This window comes from Melanerpes formicivorus, unplaced genomic scaffold (genome assembly GCF_026170545.1).
Source record: "Melanerpes formicivorus ecotype bairdi unplaced genomic scaffold, bMelFor1.0.p_v2 SCAF_174, whole genome shotgun sequence".
Lineage (NCBI taxonomy): Eukaryota > Metazoa > Chordata > Aves > Piciformes > Picidae > Melanerpes > Melanerpes formicivorus.
This window is the reverse complement of record NW_027142526.1, coordinates 543,536-565,496: the sequence shown is the minus strand read 5'-3', so window position 1 is coordinate 565,496 and position 21,961 is coordinate 543,536. Positions and strand designations below refer to the sequence as shown.

Genomic DNA, 21,961 nt, shown 5'->3' with positions numbered 1-21,961 from the left:
CCCTTCCGCCCGGCAGGGGGGCGGGCCCTACGAGACATCCCCCGGCCCTTCCGCCCGGCAGGGGGGCGGGCTCTACGAGACATCCCCCGGCCCTTCCGCCCGGCAGGGGGGCGGGCCCTACGAGACATCCCCCGGCCCTTCCGCCCGGCAGAGGGGCGGGCCCTACGAGACATCCCCTGGCCCTTCCGCCCGGCAGGGGGCGGGCTTTGCGCGGTTCCCGCGAGAGTAAGGCGGCCTCCGCCCGTCGTGCCCTGGGGTGGCGGCGGCCGCCGTCTGCTGCGCTCCGCTGCCGGCGGCTGGGCCTGGCTCGGCTCGGCGCCGTCATGGCCTCCGACAGCGACACCGAGGAGTTTTACGACGCGCCCGAGGACGTGCACCTGGCGGGTGCCTCCCCCGCGCCGTGAGTCCGCCGCCGCCCTGCCCTTCCATCCCATCCCATCCCTCAGCGCGACCCTGAGGGAGTTCGGCCGCCCCCGGCCCTGTAGGAAAGCACCTGGGGTAGTGGAGAGAGGGAGCAGGGTCTGCCGCCCAGCCTTGCGCCTCCCCAGCCTGGGAGCAGAGGCTCAGCGGCCGGCAGCGGGGTGCTTGGGCCCTGCTGGCCGCAGGCGGAGGGGCTGCGCGCAGCGGGACTAGGGGTGCGAGGGGCGAGCCCCAAAGTCGGGAGGGTGCGAGGGAAGGGAGCAGTTCCCGCTGTACCTCCTCAGGCGTGTGGGTATGGCCGGAGCCATTACCTGGCCGAGATCCTACCTGCCTTCCCGAGGCAGCAGCGGGGAGCTCTTGGAAAAGGCTTGTGGGGACTGAAATGTGATTAAAATTACTCATTTGTGAGAAAAGAGAAGAAAAAAAAGAGGCTCTTCAGCAAGGGGCTAACTATTGCTGCGTGCAGAGTGACTTGTGGCGAGCTCTGTCGCCTGTTGGTGTTGGTGGTGCTGCTTGTGTTTAGCCTGTGCCTGGCTCTGTGAGGGAAGCTGTGACAGTTCCTGATGTGGATTCCTGGCGCTTTAACCTCGGCGCGGTGCCACTGCCCTGCTGGTGTTAGCTGAATAATGCTCCCTCTCTGTCAGTTTTAAGTCTCTCTTTCCAGGTGTGTGTGCAGCAGTTTGGAGCTTGTGTCAGTTCGGCTTTTTGTGTAGCCTGGACCAAACCTGTTTCCTGTAGCGTGTTCAAAGAGCAGTACGACGTGGATCGTGGCATCTGCTCTTCTGAAGCTCTAACAACTGGCCGAGGGCTTGTTTTGACCTGTGCATCAGTGGTCACTGGATGCCTGGAGCAGAGAGGAAAGACTACATCTGTTTCACCCACACACCCTGGGGCAAAGCTTTTGTGACCTTAGCTTTTTGTGTAGCCTGGTGAAAAGCTCATCTTTGTGGGCAGCTCTGCAGGACATGGTGAGCCAAATTCACAGAATCCCAGACTGCCTGCTTGGAAGGGATCCCAAGGATCATCTACTCCAACCTCTCTAGGTGATAGCAGAGTTGAAATGAGCTGGCTCAGGACCCTGGCAAGCTGAGCATTAAAATTGCTTGGTGCAGGGGAATCCACTGGGATTCCAGTCTCTCTGGGTGATGATTCCAGTGTCTGACTGTTCTCATGGGAAACATTTTCTTCTGGGGTCCAATGGGAATGTCCCCATCAGTAACTTGTCCTTCCCCCCTTGTCTGTTTCATGGCAAAAAAGGAGTCTGGTAGGTACCTTTTATATACTGTTCCATGGTGATAAGGTCTCCCCTCAGCCTTTTTTTCTCCAGGCTGAACAAACCCAGCTCTCAGCCTTTCCTCACGTGGTAAACTATCAGTGCTTGTGAGCTTTTACTCCAGCTGCTCACCTTGCTCTGGTGCTGGTGATCCTGAAGCTCTTCCACCAGTTGCTTTAACTCAAAGTAATTGAAAACAGCTGAAAGCTAGAAGTAGCCAAAACTGTCCAGTAAGTTAAAACAGCTGGAACTTGGCAGGGTGGAGACAGGAGAGGACGAAGGCTTGGGGGTTGTGTAGCCAGAAGCCACAGGCAGGAAGAAGGAACCAGACCTTTTGGTAAAAGTGAGCCATTCAGTCTGGCCTCAATGCACATCCTGTCTTTTATTTGGTACAGAGAAAGCCACATGTCTGCAATTTGCAGGGTGCCAGCACCTGTAGCTAAGCAGATCTTGAGAGGCTGAAGTCACTCACTAGCAATTAAAAAGGGAGATGCTTTTTGCTTTGCTACTGCTCTTCTGTGACCTACAAGAAAGCATCAATGCAATCTACTGAATTCTGTCAGCTTGAGTTAGGAGGGCTTAGTTTGCAATATAGCCTGTAACTCAGCCTGCTGCTGAAGCTGTGCTGACAACATGGAGAGTGTTTTCTCTAAGTAAACTCTGAGGTTTCCTGGAAGCTGATCTCATGTGCAGCAAACACTTCTCGGAAGCAGGCTTGAGCTTGCCGCTAGATATGCAGGGGTCTCAAAGCTACATCCGGTTGGGACCCACAAGAAAATCCAACCCCAAACACCTTTTCTTTGTGGAAGGGGCAACTGAGAAGAAGTTTGTGTTGTCCTGTGTGGTGTGAGGCATTTCCTGGTCCATTCAGCGTTCTGATGATCAGCAAACAACACTTGGGAATCCTTTGGGTCAGTTTATGCTGTAGAAAAATTTTTAGCGGGGTGCTGTGGATAAACTCTAATAAGAGTGTGGAGCTTGGAGCTTCCTCTCCCTTGCCCTAAGTTCCATGTGGGAAAGTTTAATAGCTGCTGACACAGAAACTCTACAAGTGGTGACAACTGTTTACATAAACTTGTTGACTTCTTTGGTATTTGTTTATTCCTTGATGTGTGAGAGGGGAATATTCCAGCTGGCTGTGAGCCCCCAGTTCCTGCTGTAAGTCACTGAGAGCTGATGCTTAAAGCCCCCTCCTAGCAGAAGCACCATGTCTGTATCTTCGAGGACGTATGGACTCGATACTGGTCAGTAGCTAAAGGGCAAGGGGCAAAGCGCTTTCCAGTAGCGGCCAGCAGCGGACGTGAACTGGAACCTGGGAGGAGAGCATGAGGAGAAAGTTCTTTGGGGTGAGGGTGCTGGAGGCCTGGGGCCGGCTGCCCAGAGAGGTTGTGGAGTCTCCTGCTCTGGAGAGATTCCAAACCCATCTGGGCAGCCTGCCGTGGGTGCCTTGGACTGGATGATCTGTAGAGGTCCCTTCCAGCCCCCACCATTCCTGTGACCTGTGCTCATTAAGAATTAGCCAATTAGCATTAGAATTAGAAATGCAAATTAGCATTAATTAGCAAAAATGATGACATTTGCTACAAGATGACTCTTTCAGATGGTAGTGGACTGAGGTAGTGCCTCTGAATTGATGACTTGAGTGAGGTGAAGTTTGCTGCAAGCAGATATTGGGAGCTGACTGTATCCCCTGTGGCCAACCCTGTGTCCTTCCCCTCTGCCTTTCACATGTGTGTAGAGTGTCCACCTGTCAGGTAACTGTCTCTCAAGCATTTCTGCTTCTAGGTGCTAGATAAATCATCTAGGTGCCTTGGTGGGCTGGTTGGTGAAGGAACCTATTTGTGAGGGAGCTAGGGGAGTGGAGAGGGAAAGGCAGTCTGACAGAAGCTGCACTTGTTTAACCTCTGTCACATTGCTTCGAAGACTGTGACCGCAGAATAGCCTTAGAAAAAGACCCTAACATGTAGTGGCACAAGTTCTGGCCAGAGGAGGAAGTCAGTTTGGAGAGAAGGAGAGTATGAAGTGAGGTCTGGATTCAAGCATATGATAGGCCCTCTTGTACTTTATCTATAAGAAAAATGACAGCCCCCCCCACACTCTGAAATCAGCAATTGCCAAAGCTGATAGTCTGAACATCCTGTGCCTGACAGTAAGGGGTGAGGTTTTTCCTAATGTATGCTAAAAATTGTTATGAAGACCCAAACAAAAGGCCCTGAATTCAGGAGGTGGTGTAGAAAATCAGGACTAGCCTCTGATACCTTCAATTAAATTCTTGGATTCCACCTTCAGTAGTCCTGTCTTTTGCAAGTGTCTTTGCTTTTCCTGAAGAACTGAGTTTTGCCCCCAGAAAAAGAAGGACAAGGAACTGTTGGAGAGATTCCAGAGAAGGCCATGAAGATGAGCAGAGGGCTGGAGAACCTCTGCTATGAGGACAGGCTGAGTAGGGGCTGTTCAGCCTGGAGAAGAGAAGGCTCCAGGCAGACCTCAGAACAGCCTCCCAGTACCTGAAAGGGCTCCAGGAGAGCTGGGGAGGGACTTGTGACAAGGGCTGGGAGTGCCAGGCTGAGGAACAATGGCTTTGAGCTGGGAGAGGAGAGATTGAGAGTGGAGATGAGGAAGGAATTGTTGAGAGTGAGGCTGGGGAGACTCTGGCACAGGCTGCCCAGGGAGGCTGTGGCTGCCTCCTGCCTGGAGGTGTTGAAGGCCAGGCTGGATGAGGCCTTGAGCAGCCTGTGCTGGTGGGAGGGGTCCCTGCCCATGGCAGGGGGCTGGAGCTGGATGGTCTTGAAGGTCCCTTCCAACCCAACCCATTCTGTGATTCTATTCTGTGTAGGCAGCTTGATCATGTGCAGTTGTTGACACGTGGAACATGCTCTGTGCAACCTTTTTGTTCAGAGGTGCTTTAGCCAACATGCAGCAGTGCTCTTTGCAGCAAGCAGAGGCAGTCTGCAGGGTTGGTGATGTTGTAGTGTCTTGCAGCACTGCAGAAAGTTTCTGTGCTCTGAGCTTAGCTGAAATTCCCAAACACTTCCCAAGAGCAGCCCAAACCAAACCGTGTGCTGCAGTGATGAATTCTTGTGGTTCTCAAGTTGTGGATTGCCCCAGGGAACTGCAGCAAGAGCAATTGGAGCTTCCAGGGCAGCCATGCCCAGTGCCTGTGCAGGCTGAAGGACAGCTGTAAACAGTTCCTGGGCTGCTGGTTGAACCTGTATGGTCTGTAGGTGTGCTGCTGCTAACATATGCCTTATAGAATCGCAGGGGGTTGAAGGGAACCTCTGAAGGGTGTCTAGTCCATCTGCCCTGCTAGAGCAGCATTCCCTAGAATAAGTCACACAGCAGCAATGTCCAGGTAGGTTTTGAATGTCTCCATCTGGAGAAGGAGACTCCACAGCCCCTCTGGGCAGCCTGCTCCAGGCCTCCAGCACCCTCACACGGAAGAAGTTTCCCCTCATGTTTAAGTGAAATGTTCTCTGAATGTTTGTATCTACTGCCCCTTGTCCTGTCACTGGGCACCACTGAAGAGAGACCACCCTGTGCTCTTGCCCCCCACCCTTTAGCTATTGGTCAGCATGGATCAGATCCCCTCTCAGGCTGCTCTTCTCCAGGCTCAACAGCCCCAGGTCTCTCAGCTTCTCCTAACAGAGATGCTCCAGGCCCCTCAGCATCTTTGTGGCCTACACTGGATTCTCTCCAGTAGTTTCCTGTCCCCCTTGGACTGGGGAGCCCAGAACTGGACACAGTGCTCCGGGTCTGGCCTCAGCAGGGCAGAGTAGAAAGGGAGAAGGATCTGCCTTGACCTGCTTGCCACACTTTTCTTGAAGCACCCCAGGACACTGCTGGCTTTCTTGGGCCATGAGGGCACATGGCTGTCCCATGGAGAACTCATTGTCTACCAGCACTCCAAGGTCCTTTTCTGCAGAGCTGCTTCCCACCTGTTCTGGTGCCTGGTCTTGTTCCTCCCAGGGTGCAGGATCCCTACACTTGCCATGAGCTTCCCTCTGCCCGGCTCTCCAGCCCGTCCAGGTCTGACTGGGCAGCCACAGAGCCTGCCTGGGTGTCAGCCACCCCTCCCAGCTGAAGCTCTTCCCATCTGTTAGCACACCTGCTGTGGAACAATGCACATGTCCCAGGGAAGCAGGCTGCTGGGCCTGCAGCCATTCCTGCCATTGTTCTCTGTCCCAGAGCATGCTGGAATGTGGAGCATTTCAAATGGGTAATAGGTTGGAGCTACCTGCAGTGGGAGCGGCTGCTTCCTGGAGTCTGGTCACTACAGGAGTGAGTTTGAAAGCTGAGTAAATAAATAACAATGTCTTCCTGAGACTGACTTCCAGCTTCACCAGCTGCCTAGTTTTTTTTGGGCAGGTGAAATAGGATTTTTCTCTGTGCTTGTTTACTCTGTGTGGATAAACTTGAACCTCTCCTCTGCTAAACTGGGGTTACAGTGATATCATGTAAGAAAAACTAAGGCAGAAGTGGCTTTTAAATCCTGCTCTTTACTAACTGCTCAGGCTAGACACCAACAGTAAGGAGTTGCCTTTCATTTCTGTGGCATACAGAATCAGAGAACTGTTTCAGTTGGAAGAGACTTCCAAGATCATCCAGTCCAACCATCAACCATGGCCATCAAACCATGGCCCCAAGTGCCACAGCCACACATTTCTTGAACACCTCCAGGGATGGGGACTCCACCACCTCCCTGGGCAGCCTCTGCCAGTCCCTGACCACTCTTGAAGCAGAGAAAATTTTCCTCACCTCCAACCTAACTCTCCCCTGGCACAATTTTAGGCCATTTCCTATTGTTCCATCCATAGATCCTAGGGAGAAGAGGCCAACCCTCACCTCAATGCAACCTCCTTTCAGAGAGTTGTAGAGAGCAATGAGGTCTCCTCTCAGCATTGTCTTCTCCACACTAAACAAATCCAGCTTCCTCAGCTGCTCCTCCCCAGCCCTGTTCTCCAGGCCCTTCCCCAGCTCTCTTGCCCTTCTCTGGACCTGATCCAGGCCCTCAATGTCCTTCTTGGAGTGAGGGACCCAGGTGCAAGTGTCTGTATTCATGTCCTGCCTGAAATCCCTGCAGAGCTGCAGACCTCTCAAAGCAAAGTCAAGTTTTGATCACTGGTCTGATGAGCCTTGCCAGACTCTTTCCACTATATCTGCCTTCCAAAAGCCTCTCAGGTACTGTCTCCAGAAACATTGTGGCCTGAAAGTAAAACTGAGGAGTGGAGAACTCTGGCACCTTGAGGTGGCTGGGAAGGCAAGACCATTTTGTGGTCATGTTGAACTACAAGAGACCTCAGCCACCAAACTTCTTCTGTGACTGACTTTGTCTAGATACCAACAGCTCAGAAGCACCTTAGTGGTGATCAGTTGCTGGTTGTGAATATGTGACTCCAGTAATCTCAGGCAAGCCACTCCATTTATTTGGCTATATCATACATGTCTCTGAGGGTGGTGTTACTGCCAAAGGGCTGTGGCAGCTTTGCAGTGTTTTAAAAGGGTGTAGCTACAGTGGGAAGTGTCACCTTGGCACGACAAGTGTGTGCTGTACCAGCTGTGTGCCTTCTCGCTCTGGTCCCCTTAGCACAGAATGGGTTGGAAGGCACCTCAAAACTCATCCAGCTCCAGCCCCCTGCCATGGGCAGGGACCCCTCCCACCAGCACAGGCTGCTCAAGGCCTCATCCAGCCTGGCCTTCAACACCTCCAGGCAGGAGGCAGCCACAGCCTCCCTGGGCAACCTGTGCCAGAGTCTCCTCAGCCTCCCTCTCAACAATTCCTTCCTCATCTCCACTCTCAATCTCTCCTCTCCCAGCTCAAAGCCATTGTTCCTCAGCCTGGCACTCCCAGCCCTTTTCACAAGTCCCTCCCCAGCAATCCTGGAGCCCTTCAGGTCCTGGCAGGCTGCTCTGAGGTCTCCCTGGAGCCTTCTCTTCTCCAGGCTGCACAGCCCCAACTCTCCCAGCCTGGCCCCACAGGGAGGGTTCTCCAGCCCTCTGATCACCATCTTCACTTGAGCAGGGGCAAGCGTGGGTTTTACATGTAACTATTTAGCTAAAGAAGTCTAAAAGGGTAGCAATGTCTCTTGAACTTGTGTTTTTCATTACCTGTGGAGAAATACTTTGCCTGTACCAGGGCTGGTATGCTTGTTGGTGGGAATTCTCATGACAGAAGTCAAATGCCGGGTTCTGCACATTGGCCACAACAACCCCATGCAGTGCTACAGGCTGGGGTCAGAGTGGCTGAGAGCAGCCAGGCAGAGAGGGACCTGGGGGTGCTGGTTGATGGTAGGATGAACATGAGCCTGCAGTGTGCCCAGGCAGCCAGGAGGGCCAATGGCATCCTGGCCTGCATCAAGAACAGTGTGGCCAGCAGGAGCAGGGAGGTCATTCTGCCCCTGTACACTGCACTGGTTAGGCCACACCTCGAGTACTGTGTCCAGTTCTGGGCCCCTCAGTTTAGGAAGGAGGTTGACTTGCTGGAGCGAGTCCAGAGAAGAGCAACAAAGTTGGTGAGGGGTTTGGAACACAGCCCTGTGAGGAGAGGCTGAGGGAGCTGGGGCTGCTTAGCCTGGAGAGGAGGAGACTCAGGGGTGACCTTATCACTCTCTACAACTACCTGAAGGGAGGTTGTAGACAGGCTGATGATGGTCTCTTCTCCCAGGCACCCAGTACCAGAACAAGAGGACACAGTCTCAGGCTGCGCCAGGGGAGGTTCAGGTTGGATGTTAGGAAGAAGTTCTATACAGAGAGAGTGATTGCCCATTGGAATGGGTTGCCCGGGGAGGTGGTGGAGTCGCCGTCATTGAAGGTGTTCAGAAGGAGACTTGATGGGGTGCTTGGTGCCATGGGTTAGCTGTTTGGGTGGGTTGGATTGGTTGATGGGTTAGACACGATGATCTTGAAGGTCTCTTCCAACCTGGTTTGGTTTATTCTAAAAACAATAAAATACCTCTTTGCATTTTGAGTTGTAACCTCAGCACTGCCTTCAGAGCAAGACCCTGCACCTGACTGAGCCCCAGGCACTAGTGCTGTGTTTACACCTCACACACTCACTGCACACCATTCCTGCCCATGTTTCTGAGGAGATCCAAGAGTTAGCAACACTGAAAATAGCTCAGGAGCCAGCAATTCCACACCGGGTGTAACCTTCCCTGGCAGGGCGTTCTGAGAGCCAAAAGATGTCTTCATTTTGCAGGGCAAATCACTTAGCTTCCTCTTGGGGTTTTGGGGGTGTTTTGGGGTTTTTTTGCAACATTAAGGTTGGATTTTGCATGTTAGGATTATGCCTTGAGGCAATGTTAAGAATGTTGTGCATCTTAAATGTCAGTGTCCAAAGAGGAGCAGCTAGGTTCCAGGTGTTCAGTGAGTTGCAGCAGCTGTCTCTGTATCCCAGCCCGTGGTGCTTGCATGGTGTGCTTCACTCTGCTGTAGAAATGTGATCTTTTCTTCTTGTGGTTGGAAAGCTTTCAGGCAGTAAAGAGAGGAACTGAAAATCTTAAATTAAATGGGAATGGTTTTCTTTTTCAGACTGTACTGCCCCATGGTTTTGGAGACAGGAGGCACCAGTTAGACTGAGGTCTTTGTCTGTAAGGCTCAAAGGTGTTGAGTGTCACTCAGCTTGGTAGCCAGCTGGCATGTTTGTAGAATCCAGGTTGTAGTTCCTTGGGATTAAGCTTTTAAGGAAGTGAACTGTCACTTGGTCTCAGCTTGTGACTAATAGATTCATAGGACAGCCCAGGTTGGAAGGGACCTTGAAAAACCATCTGAGCCAAGCTTTCAACTTCTGTATATAGGAGTGAGATCCTGTAGGCAGAGTAAGTAAGAAGTAACCTTCTAAAGTTGTGCAAGAAGAGAAGGCTCTGAGGAGAGCTTCCTGTGGCCTTCCAGTACCTGTAGGGGGCTACAAGAAAGCTGGGGAGGGACTTTGAGGGTGTCAGGGAGTGATAGGACTGGGGGGGATAGAACAGAACTAGAAGTGGGGAGATTCAGACTGGGTGTTAGGAGAAATTCTTCCCCATGAGGGTGGTGAGAGACTGGCACAGGTTGCCCAGGGAGGTGGTGGAAGCCAGACTGGATGTGGCTGTGAGTAACCTGATGTAGTGTGAGGTGTCCCTGCCCATGGCGGGGGGGCTGGGACTGGCTGAGCCTTGAGGTCCCTTCCAACCCTGACAATTCTCTGATTCTATGAAGTCTTGTGGAAAATGTAGGTTCAGGATATTAAGAGCTGGCTGCTCACTCCTTGTGCTGAGTGGTGACCCAAAGAGAGGTAATTAGTTGGTAGCATTCCCCCAGGACACCTCATTCTCTCATGTAATTAGTGAAATGAGAGGGTATGTGTGAGTGCTCCTGGCAGGCTGCCTGGGTTGGAGCAGGCACTCTGGAAAGCTGCACAGAGCCTGTTCCCTCCTTTCAGAAGGTAACCAAAACACATTTGTCCTGAGGGTCACGAGCAGGAGCATGGCAAGAGGCTTGGAGCAGATGATCTCTGAGTCTCTGAGATCCCTTCCAACCTAAGCCATTTCATGAGTCTGTAACAAGATGTTGTGCTACTAGAAAGGCTAAAAGGCAGAATGGCTCCCAAAGTGTTGCTTCTACAGACTGGAGTTCAGGGACTTGATTTGCAACCTCCTGGGGCATTTGTGCTTCTGCTTGCTGAGAGTTTGCTTTCTTTGCCTACCTGATGCTCCCTGTGCTGGCACATCGGAAGTTCTTGGCAATGCATCTTGAAGTCTGTGCTTAGCATAGCTTCAGGAAAAGGGTGAGAGGAACAGGATTACTGGAAGATGCTGCTGAGAAACTTTCAGGGGCTGTTAAAGTTGTGGATGCATGTGTTGTAGACTGCTGGGGACTTGATTTGAAGCTGTTTGGTCTTAGAAGCGTTCAGTGGGTTGCTTGTCTGAAGCATGCGGTACTCGACTGCCGCGGAGGACTGCGCTCCAGGCTGGTTAATGTGAAGCTCACTGTCAAGATGACTTAGTTCTCTTTGAGCTGTATGTAAATTTGTGTTCTCTTTCAGGTCACCAATGAAAGTTGGATCCCATGTATTAAAGGTGAGTTTCTTCTTGAAAATCAATCAGATGTTTGTTGCTGAAGACAGCATTTGAACCTAAAGAAGATCATGGATCACAGGATGGCTCAGGTCGGAGGGGACTTCAGAGATCATCTCCTCCAACCCCCTGCCAAGGGCAGGGACTAGCACAGCTTGCTCAAGGCCTCATCCAGCCTGGCCTTCAACTCCTCAAGGGAGGAAGCAGCTGCAGCCTCCCTGGGCAGCCTGTGCCAGAGTCTCCCCACCCTGGTACTGAAGATTTTTTTTTCCTAAGTTCCAGTCTAACCCTGCTCTCCCTCAGCCTCAAACCTTGTCCTGTCTCTAGACACCCTTAGGAGAAGTCCTTCTGCAGCCTTCCTGTAGGATCCCTTTAGCTGTGGAAAGACTCTTACCAGGTCCCTCAGAGCCTTCTCTTCTCCAGGCTGAACACCCCCAGCTCCCTCAACCTATCCTCATAGCAGAGGTGCTGTGACAGCCCTGCCATCTGCACAGCAGGAAATCCTAGGCTTGCTTTGCTGTAGGGAGCAACAGTTGCTTGTGTCTCAAGCTCCAGCTTTCCTGTTCTTTAGGGTCTGTTACCGTGACTTAGAGCTAATTTTATCCTGAGCCACCTCTGTGCCATGCAGTTGAGGCTTCCTTAATTACTAGGGCTGCCTTCTCTCAAGTAGTTTATAAGTAGCAAGTAAGTCTCTGCAGAATTTGGCTTTTGGTCTCCAGTTCTATGAAAGGGTTGATTTGGTTCTCTTCTGCCTTCAGCAGGCTCCCAGTGCCTGTACTTGCCCAGCCTCCCCTTCAGGAGCTGTGAGGCTCAAACACTGTATTTAGCTTCCTGAGGCAGCGTTGCCACGTCCCACGCAGGTAATTGGCGTGCTGCACCTAGGCACAGGGAGAGTGCAGCTGCAGCTAGGTGAGGAGTTGCAACCTTGTACAAACACCACTCCTTTGCTGGGCCCAGCAGGGCTAAAGGTGATACTGTACAGCACCACTACTCCACAGAACAAAGCTTGAGATTGGGTCTGCAGAGTGTTAGGAGATCGCAGTGTAAAGAGTGCTGCTGATGTGTCAGCAGCACCCTGCACTGGTCAGGCTCCTTACATGGATGCTGCATCCTACAGAAGAGAGCTGTAACCCCTCCCTTGTGCTGTGTTTAATGTCCCTTTAATAGTACCAGTGTGACATCTACAGGCCTTGAAAAAAAGCCCACACACCAGTGAGGCTCCCCAGGGCTCCCTGTTGGAGCCACTTCTCTTTAGTGACTTTAGCAATGGACTGCAGAAGAGGATTTGTGCTCCCTCAGAAAATTTGCGGGTGACAGCAAGTTGGGTGGCAGTGTTGGTCTGCTGGAGGGTAGGAAGGGTCCCGGCAGAGGGTCTTGGCCAGGCTGGATGAGTGGACTGAGGTCAGTTGTATGAGGTTCAACAAAGTCAAGTGCTGGTTTCTGCACTAGGGTCACAACAACCCCATGAAGGCTCCAGGCTCAGGCCAGAGTGGCTGGAATATGCCCAGCAGAGAAGGACCTAGGGGTGTTGGTTGACAGTAGCTGCAGGTGAACCAGGGTATGCCCAGATGGGGAAGAAGACCACCAGCAGCCTGGCCTGGATCAACAGTGATGTGGTCAGTAGGAGCAGGGCAGGGATAGTCCGCCTGGACTCAGCACTGGTGAGGCTACACCTTGAGTCCTGGATTCAGTTTAGGGCCCCTCACTCCAAGAAGGACACTGAGAGGCTGGAGCATATCCAGAAAAGGCAATGAAGCTGGGGAAGGGTCTGGAGAACAGGGCTGTGGAGGAGCAGCTGAGGGAGCTGGGGATGTTCAGTGTGGAGCAGAGGAGGCTGAGGGAGAGCTCATTGCTCTCTGCATCTCCCTGAGAGCAGGCTGCAGTGAGGTGGGGGTTAGTCTCTTCTACCTAGTTTCAGGTGATAAGAAGAGAGGAAATTGTGCCAGAGGAGGGTTAGGTTGAAGATTAGGAAAATGTCTTTGGTGCCAGAGTGGTCAGGGCCTGGCAGAGGCTGCCCAGGGAGGTGGTGGAGTCCCCATGCCTGGAGGGGTTCAAGGAACCTGTGGCCATGGCACTTGGGGATGTGGTTTAATGGCAGTGATGTTGGCTTGATGATTGGACTGGATGATCTTGGAGGTAATTTCCAATCAGTGCAATCACTGACCTGCAAAACTGACTTTAATGCCTTCACTGAGCTCTTGGCTGTGAAGTTCTCCATGTTCTTGCAGGGTGTTTTCTATTTTTTGGAAGTCTCTTCCTCTGTCACTTGGCCAAAGCTCCTGCAGAGTAGGTTTTTTTATTAGAATAGAATAAACCAAACCAGGTTGGAAGAGACCTTCAAGATCATCGTGTCCAACCCATCAACCAATCCAACCCACCCAAACAGCTAACCCATGGCACCAAGCACCCCAGCAAGTCTCCTCCTGAACACCTTCAATGACGGCGACTCCACCACCTCCCCAGGCAGCCCATTCCAATGGGCAATCACTCTCTCTGTATAGAACTTCTTCCTAACATCCAACCTGAACCTCCCCTGGCGCAGCCTGAGACTGTGTCCTCTTGTTCTGGTGCTGAGTGCCTGGCAGAAGAGACCATCATCAGCCTGTCTACAACCTCCTTTCAGGTAGTTGTAGAGAGTGATAAGGTCACCCCTGAGTCTCCTCTTCTCCAGGCTGAGCAACCCCAGCTCCCTCAGCCTCTCCTTACAGAGCTGTGTTCCAAACCCCTCACCAACTTTGTTGCCCTTCTCTGGACTCGTTCCAGCAAGTCAACCTCCTTCCTAAACTGAGGAGCCCAGAACTGGACACAGGACTCAAGGTGTGGCCTAACCAGTGCAGTGTACAGGGGCACAATGACCTCCCTGCTCCTGCTGGCCACACTGTTCCTGATGCAGGCCAGGATGCCATTGGCCCTCTTGGCTGCCTGGGCACACTGCAGGCTCATGTTCAGCCTACCATCAACCAGCACCCCCAGGTCCCTCTCTGCCTGGCTGCTCTCAGCCACTCTGACCCCAGCCTGTAGCACTGCCTGGGGTTGTTGTGGCCAATGTGCAGCACCTGGCACTTGGATGTGTTCAATCTCCTGCCCTTGGATTCTGCCCATCTCTTCCAGCCTGTTGAGGTCCCTCTGCAGAGCCTCTCAACCCTCCAGCAGATCAACTCTTGCCCCCAGCTTGGTGTCATCAGCAAATTTACTGCTGATGGACTCAATGCCCTCATCCAGATCATCAATAAGATTTCTCTGCTTGGTACCACATCAGTGGAGTGAGTGTGTGACTAAAGGTATAGTTTGTCTTGGAATGGGTAAGAAATACTGAAGTCCAAAGTTTAGCAGGGGTGTGAGCCTAATGTCAATGAATGGAATGGGCTCCTGTGGCTGCTGGTACCCTGCAGGGATCCACTCCTCATGCCTTCGAGGGGAGATTTTAGTGATGAAGCAAAACAGAACTTGCATTGAGATCTGAAAAACTCTGTGGAAGGAGGGAGTGGAGAGGGAGGAAGAATAGTTGCATAGCTGCAGCCATGTCTGCACGATGTGGTCAGAACTCTCCAAGCTGGAAGTCTCCAAGGGCTGTGTGGGGGTTTTTCAGCTACAGTAGGGTAAGTTACTCTGCTGTAGTGATTCTGTTTGACTAGTTAAGCATCTGAAAAGAGTCTGGGGAGAAATTTCTTGGATTCCTGTACTAGGAAGTGCTTTAACCCACCCACATCAACAGAAGCTTGGCTGGGAAGCACATGGAGGAGCTGTATTTTACAAGCAGTCAGGGAATGCAGTGACTGTGTACAGCATGCACAGGATTTACAGCAGCATACAGGCTTCTGCAAAAACAAACAGCACAGAAATCCTCCCCAGCCTCTCCCTCCCTTTTCCCTTTGGTTAGGTAGAAGAAAAGAGAAGAGGAGAGATGTTAGGGGAATTTCAGTTAGCTCAAAAGCATGGTTAGGAAGTCAGCGCTGCTTGTCTCCAGGCTGTTGGAGACCTCCTCTGTGAAGCAGCCCTGCCAGCAGCCAGGAGGAGGAGGGGAGAATGAGACAAGATTGTAAAACTGCATCCCACTCATTGGACCAAGGAAATGTGTTTAGAACAAGCTTTGTTTTCCTTTTTACACCCAACTGTAGATTTGCTCTCCAGCTTTTTAAAGTCACTCTAAAACTTGCCAAGGTCCAAAAAATCCCTGGGGAGGTATCACAGTATCACCAAGGCTGGAAGAGACCTCCAAGATCATCGAGACCAACCTGTCACCCAGGAGCTCATGACTAGACCATGGCACCAAGTGCCACATCCAATCCCCTCTTGAACACCTCCAGGGATGGGGGCTCCACCACCTCCCTGGGCAGCACATTCCAATGACCAATGACTCTCTCTGTGAAGAACTTTCTCCTCACCTCCAGCCTAAACCTCCCCTGGCACAGCTGGAGACTGTGTCCTCTTGTTCTGGTGCTGATTGCCTGGGAGAAGAGACCAACCCCTTCCTGGCTACAACCTTCCTTCAGGAAGTTGGAGAGAGCAATCAGGTCTCCCCTGAGCCTCCTCCTCTCCAGGCTAAGCAACCCCAGCTCCCTCAGCCTCTCCTCACAGGGCTGTGCTCCAGACCACTCCCCAGCCTCATTGCGCTTCTCTGGACACCTTCCAGCAGCTCAACATCTTTCCTAAACTGAGGGGCCCAGAACTGGACACAGGACTCAAGTTGTGGCCTAACCAGTGCTGAGCACAGGGCACAAGGACCTCCCTGCTCCTGCTGGCCACACTGTTCCTAATGCAGGCCAGGATGCCATTGGCCTTCTTGGCCACCTGGGCACACTGCTGGCTCATGTTCAGGCAGCTGTCAATCAGCACCCCCAGGTCCCTCTCTGTTTGGCAGCTCTCAGCCACTCTGACCCCAGCCTCTAGCTCTGCATGGGGTTGTTGTGGCCAAAGTACAGCCCCTGGCAGTTGGACTTGTTGAATGCCATCCTGTTGGACTCTGCCCATCTGTCCAGCCTGTTGAGGTCCCTCTGCAGAGCCTTTTCTGCCCTCTCACTGACCAACATCTGCTCCCAGCTTGGTGTCATCTGCAAATTTGCTGATGACTGACTCAATGCCCTCATCCAGATCATCAATGAAGATGTTAAAGAGGACAGGGCCCAGCACTGCTCCCTGGGGCACACCACTGGTGCCTGGCTGCCAGCTGACTGTGGCACCATTCACCACCACTCTCTGGGCTCAGCCTCCAGCCAGTTCCTAACCCAGCTCAGAGAGCTGCTGTCCAAGCCAGGGGCTGACAGTTTAGGCAGCAGTTTGCTGTGGGGACAGTGTCAAAGGCCTTGCTGCAGTCCAGGCAGACCACATCCACAGCCTGCCCCACATGCACCAGGCAGTCACCTGGGCATGGAAGGAGATCAGGTTGGTCAGGCAGGATCTGCCCTTCCTAAATCCATGCTGGCTGGACCTGAGCCCTTGGCCATCCTTCAGGTGCAGTTATTGCCCCCAGGATAATCTGCTCCATCACTTTCCCTGGCACTGAGGTCAGGCTGCCAGGCCTGGAGTTTTCAGGTTCCTCCATCTGACTCTTCTTGTGCATGGGGACCACATTGGCCAGTTTCAGTCACCTGGGACCTCACCTGTGAGCCAGGACTGGAGGGAAATGCTGGAGAGTGGCCTAGCTAGCACATCTGCCAGCTCTCTCAGCACCCTAGGATGGATCCCATCCGGTATTTGCAAGTGGCAGCTTGCTATGGAGCTCAGGAGCCTCGTGCACAGAAAAGCCATGGAAGCAGAGTTAAATGCAAAGCCTAACAACACTGGGTTAGAATGGTAGCAGCTGGCCTGTGGGGGCTGCAGCGCTGCGCACCAAATGGGCTCTGCAGGATGGGCGGAGTGGAACCTGGCTGAGCACAGATCCCTTCCACCACCAAGGATTCTATTAGACCTGGAGCACTGTGTCCACTTCTGGGCTCCCACTTCAAGAGGGTCAGAGATATACCAGAGAGTGTCCAATGGAGGTTATGAGGATGGTGAAGGGACTGCAACATCTGTGTGACGAGGAAAGGCTGAGATACAGTCTGGACAGTCTGGAGAAGAGAAGATTGAGAGGGAACCATATTGAGTTTTATAAGTATCTGAGGGGAGGGTGTCAAGAAGAAGGAGCCAGCCTCTGTTCAGTGGTGTCCTGTGACAGCACGAGGGGCACTGGACACAAGCTTGAAGCCAAGTACTTCTGCCTCAACATGAGGAAAAAATTGTTTGGTGTGAGGGTGCTGGAGGCCTGGAGCAGGCTGCTCAGAGAGGCTGTGGAGCCTCCTTCTCTGGAGACTTTCCAGCCCCACCTGGATGTGTTCCTGTGGGGAAACCATGTTTAGGTTGGAAGGGACCTCAAAGACCATCCAGTTCCAACCCCCCCTGCCATGGGCAGGGACCTCTCCCACCAGCACAGGCTGCTCAAGGCCTCATCCAGCCTGGCCTTCAACACCTCCAGGCAGGAGGCAGCCACAGCCTCCCTGGGCAGCCTGTGCCAGAGTCTCCCCAGCCTCCCTCTCAACAATTCCTTCCTCATCTCCACTCTCAATCTCTCCTCTCCCAGCTCAAAGCCATTGTTCCTCAGCCTGGCACTCCCAGCCCTTGTCACAAGTCCCTCCCCAGCTCTCCTGGAGCCCTTCAGGTCCTGGCAGGCTGCTCTGAGGTCTCCCTGGAGCTTTATCTTCATGTCTCAACAGCCCCAACTCTCCCAGCCTGTCCCCACAGCAGAGGTTCTCCATCCCTCTGCTCATCTTGGTGGCCTCCTCAGGACCCTGTCCAGCAGTTCTACCTCCTATGCTGGGGACACCAGAACTGGAGGCAGTACTGCAGGGGGGTCTCAGCAGAGCAGAGGGGCAGAAATCCCCTCCCTTGTCCTTCATGGTCTATAATTTGCTGTAGCCATAACTTTGTTAGATCCCCTTACTGCAGATCTTACTGCCATCAACTTATGTAATTCTTTTCCCTGTAGGATACAGAGAGCAAACTACACAAAGCTGGAGAAGAAACCTTTGTACAAGAAATTAAACAAGACGATTCAAAAGAGGTTAGTTAAAGATTGTTCTGTGCTTCCTTCATCCCACCAGCAATATGGAATCGTTGAGTACTTTCAGGATGAAGGCTGATTCATACAGGTTAGGATTTGTCAGTGTTGGAAGTAAGAATGTTCATCTAAAGGGTAAAGATCAAACTAAGCCTCAGGATTCACCAGCGTTGGAATTTGCAGGATCACAGAACTCACCATTGGTGTAATTTACAGAACCATAGTCACAACTTCACAGATTGCATCAAGTTGGAAGGGCATCTTGTTCGACCCCCTGAAGGCAGCAGGAACATCTCCAGCTGGAGCAGGTTGCTCATGGCTACATCAAGTCTGATCACAGTATCACAGTATAACTAAGGTTGGAAATGACCTCGAGGGTCATCGAGTCCAAGCTGTCACCACAGACCCCAAGACTAGACCATGGCACCAAGTGCCACATCCAATCCCCTCTTGAACACCTCCAGGAATGGGGACTCCACCACCTCCCTGGGCAGCACATTCTAATGACCAATGACTCTCTCTGTGAAGAACTTTCTCCTCACCTCGAGTCTAAACCTCCCCTGGCACAGCTTGAGACTGTGTCCTCTTGTTATGGTGCTGGCTGCCTGGGAGAAGAGACCAACCCCCACCTGGCTACAGCCTCCCTTCAGGTAGTTGTAGAGGGCAATGAGGTCACCCCTGAGCCTCCTCTTCTCCAGGCTAAGCAACCCCAGCTCCCTCAGCCTCTCCTCACAGGGCTGTGCTCAAGGCCTCTCCCCAGCCTTGTTGCCCTTCTCTGGACACCTTCAAGTCTCTCAATGTCCTTCTTAAACTGAGGAGCCCAGAACTGGACACAGGACTCAAGGTGTGGCCTAACCAGTGCTGAGCACAGGGCACAAGGACTTCCCTGCTCCTGCTGGCCACACTATTCCTAATGCAGGCCAGGATGCCCTTGGCCTTCTTGGCCACCTGGGCACACTGCTGGCTCATGTTCAGGCAGCTGTCAATCAGCACCCTCAGGCCCCTCTCTGTTTGGCAGCTCTCAGCCACTCTGACCCTAGCCTGTAGCTCTGCCTGGGGTTGTTGTGGCCAAAGTGCAGCCCCTGGCACTTGGACTTGTTGAATGCCATCCTGTTGGCCTCTGCCCATCTCTCCAGTCGGTCGAGGTCCCTCTGCAGAGCCTTTCTGTCCTCTAACTGACTAACATCTGCTCCTAAAATCCTGAATGTGTCCGGGGTGGAGCCTCAAGCACCTCCCTGGGCAGCCTGTGCCAGTGTCTCACCACCCTCCCTGTGCAGAGCTTCCTCCTGATGGCCAACCTACCTCTGCCCTGCTCCACTTTCAAACCCTTGTCCCTTATCCTATCCCCACAGCCCCTTCTGAACAGTCCCTCCCCAGCTGCCTGCAGCTCCCCTGCAGATAGTGAACTGCAGCTCTGAGGTCTGCCTGGAGCCTTCTCTTCTCCAGGCTGAGCAGCCCCAACTCCCTCAGCCTGTCCCCCCAGGAGAGGTGCTCCAGCCCTCCAGTCAGCCTTGTGGCCTCCTCTGGACCCTCTCCATCAGGTCCAGGTCCTTCCTGTATTGAAGCCTCCACAGCTGGACACAGCCCTGCAGGTGAGGTCTCCCCAGAGCAGAGGGGCAGGATCCTCTCTCTCCACTCTTGGATGCAGCCCAGGCTGCCCTTGGCCTTCTGTGCTGCCAGTGCTGGCTCCTGCCCAGCTTCTCCCCCACCAGCACCCCCAAGGCCTTCTCTGCAGGGCTGCTCTCAATCTCTCTCCCCCCAGCCTGGATTGATGTTGAGGTTTGCCCAACCTAGGGTGCATGAGAGCTCTGGAGAGTGAACAGCTTTTGCTTCCTAAATTTTCTTTCAAAGTATATTGAAGAGGAATGGAAATTAGCCACTTGGGTTTGTTTTCCTGATGTGCCTGTTTCTGAACCTAGGGTCTAGTCTGCAGACTCTTTAAACCAAGCTCCTTGTGCATCCAAAGCAGCTCTTAAGTGGAAGAGCTGTTGTGGGTGTTGCATGGACTGACTGCTAAGTGTGCCCTAGAAGGATGTGGTGATTAACAGAGAATGGTTTTCTCTCTTTAAGATCATTGACAGTATTATAGAAGAAAGTCAGAAGGCTCAAGAGCTGGATGGTGACTCTCTGGCTTCTAGAGGAACAGAACTGACTGGTCCAGCTGCAGATGCAGAGGATTTGGTTTCGGGAGCAGGTATTGTTAGTCCTATCCCAGAAGTTTTAGCTGCTAAAGTACCAGTGCAGGAAGATCCTGGAAAACCTGCCTGTGAGGATGCTGAATTGGACTCAGGGAAGCTTCTGTTGACTTCTGAGCAACAGGAAACTGATGAACTAACAAAAGTAACAAATTCAGCTGAGCATAAAGCTGCTGGAACTGAAGCACAGGAGGCAGCATCAAAAAGTGAGGATGGAACAGACAAAAAAGAGGCAAACGCTTTAGAACAAATGGCTTCAGATTTACCTACCAAAGACCTTTCCACAACAGAAGAGATACCTCCAGCAAAGCCACCAAGGCAGCTTACTGTAGAGCCTGATATAGTTGCTAGCACCAAGAAACCTGTCCCAGCACGACCACCACCTCCAGCAAACGTTCCTCCGCCAAGGCCGCCGCCCCCCCGCCCGGCCGGCTCCCCCGCCCCGCAAGAAGAGGAGCGAGCTGGAGGGTGAAGTGCAGAAACCTGGCTTAGAAGGTAAGGATTCTGCTGTGGATGGGTTCAGCTAACAACTTGGTTGCTATTTCTGTGTTTTGAGTCATTCAAAGAGTCATACAATGCTGCAGAGCAGTTGGAGGGCAGGGGATGATCTGCAGAAGTTTCTGTTCTGTGTAAATTGACTTATGATTGGAATCTGTTACACTGGGCTGGGACCAGGTCTGAGAATATTCATTGTATAGAAGCATAGAATCATGGTTTGGATTGGAATGGAGCTTAAAGCTCATCCAGCTCCAGCCCCCTGCCATGGGCAGGGACCCCTCCCACCAGCACAGCTTGGTCAAGGCCTCATCCAGCCTGGCCTTCAACACCTCCAGGCAGGAGGCAGCCACAGCCTCCCTGGGCAGCCTGTGCCAGAGTCTCCCCAGCCTCACTCTCAACAATTTCTTCCTCATCTCCAGTCTCAATATCCCCTTTCCCAGCTCAAAGCCATTTTCCCTCATCCTGGCACTCCCAGCCCTTGTCACAAGTCCCTCCCCAGCTCTCCTGGAGCCCTTCAGGTCCTGGCAGGCTGCTCTGAGGTCTGCCTGGAGCCTTCTCTTCTCCAGGCCGCACAGCCCCAACTCTCCCAGCCTGGCCCCACAGGGGAGGTTCTGCAGCCCTGATACTAGAATTCCAGCAATCCACAGCCTGTGGCAAGGGCTATGATCTCCTTTCTAATACAGATCTCTTTTCAGTTTCTCGAGAGAGCTTCCCAGCTGGTGGGTTTTTAACTCCAAATACAGTGACAGAAGCCATGGCCAAAGATTCTCAGCCTTCTTTGGATTTGGCCAGTGCCACCAGCGGAGAGAAAGTGGTCACTGCACAGGTACTGGGGAGTGGTTACAAGTCCAAGAGCTGGAACTTTTTTTTTATTGCTTAGTGTCTCAGCAGCAGCAATGTCCTGATGATGTGCTCTGACTGCATGTTCTCAGGAAAATGGGAAGGCAGCTGATGGCCAAACAACAAATGAAGTACTTGGACCACAAAGACCCAGGTCTAATTCTGGAAGAGAGCTCACAGATGAGGTATGGTGGTCTGTACATCATAATGCAATCTGGTACTTGATTATAGTTTCATAGTTTCATTCAGGGTTGGAAGGGACCACAAGGATCATCTAGTTCCAACCCCCCTGCCATGGGCAGGGACACCCCACACTAGATCAGCCTGGCCACAGCCTCAGCCAGCCTGGGCTTAAACACCTCCAGGGACAGGGCCTCGACCACCTCCCTGGACAACCCATTCCAGGGCTTCACCACTCTCATGGGGAAGAACTTCCTCCTCACCTCCAGCCTGAATCTCCCCACCTCCAGCTTCATTCCATTCCCCCTAGTCCTATCACTACCTGAGATCCTGAGCAGTCCCTCCCCAGCCTTCCTGTAGGCCCCCTTCATATCCTGGAAGGCCACAATTAGGTCACCTGGGAGCCTTCTCTTCTGCAGACTGAACAGCCCCAACTCCTTCAGTCTGTCCTCATAGGAGAGGTGCTCCAGTCCTC

At 52.7% G+C, this 21,961-nt stretch overlaps 1 protein-coding gene across 1 annotated transcript in view; it reads left to right on the top strand.

Annotated features, from left to right (window-relative positions):
- Positions 1-231: 231 nt before the first annotated feature.
- The window catches only part of LOC137457370 (WD repeat-containing protein 44-like), a 47,411-nt gene continuing 25,681 nt past the window's right edge, over positions 232-21,961 (top strand). Inside the window, 7 exon segments of the mRNA XM_068169271.1 lie at positions 232-400; positions 10,707-10,740; positions 17,702-17,776; positions 19,844-20,383; positions 20,385-20,463; positions 21,162-21,292; positions 21,399-21,491. Coding sequence (XP_068025372.1) covers positions 324-400; positions 10,707-10,740; positions 17,702-17,776; positions 19,844-20,383; positions 20,385-20,463; positions 21,162-21,292; positions 21,399-21,491 — 1,029 coding nt within the window. The 5' untranslated portion in view covers positions 232-323.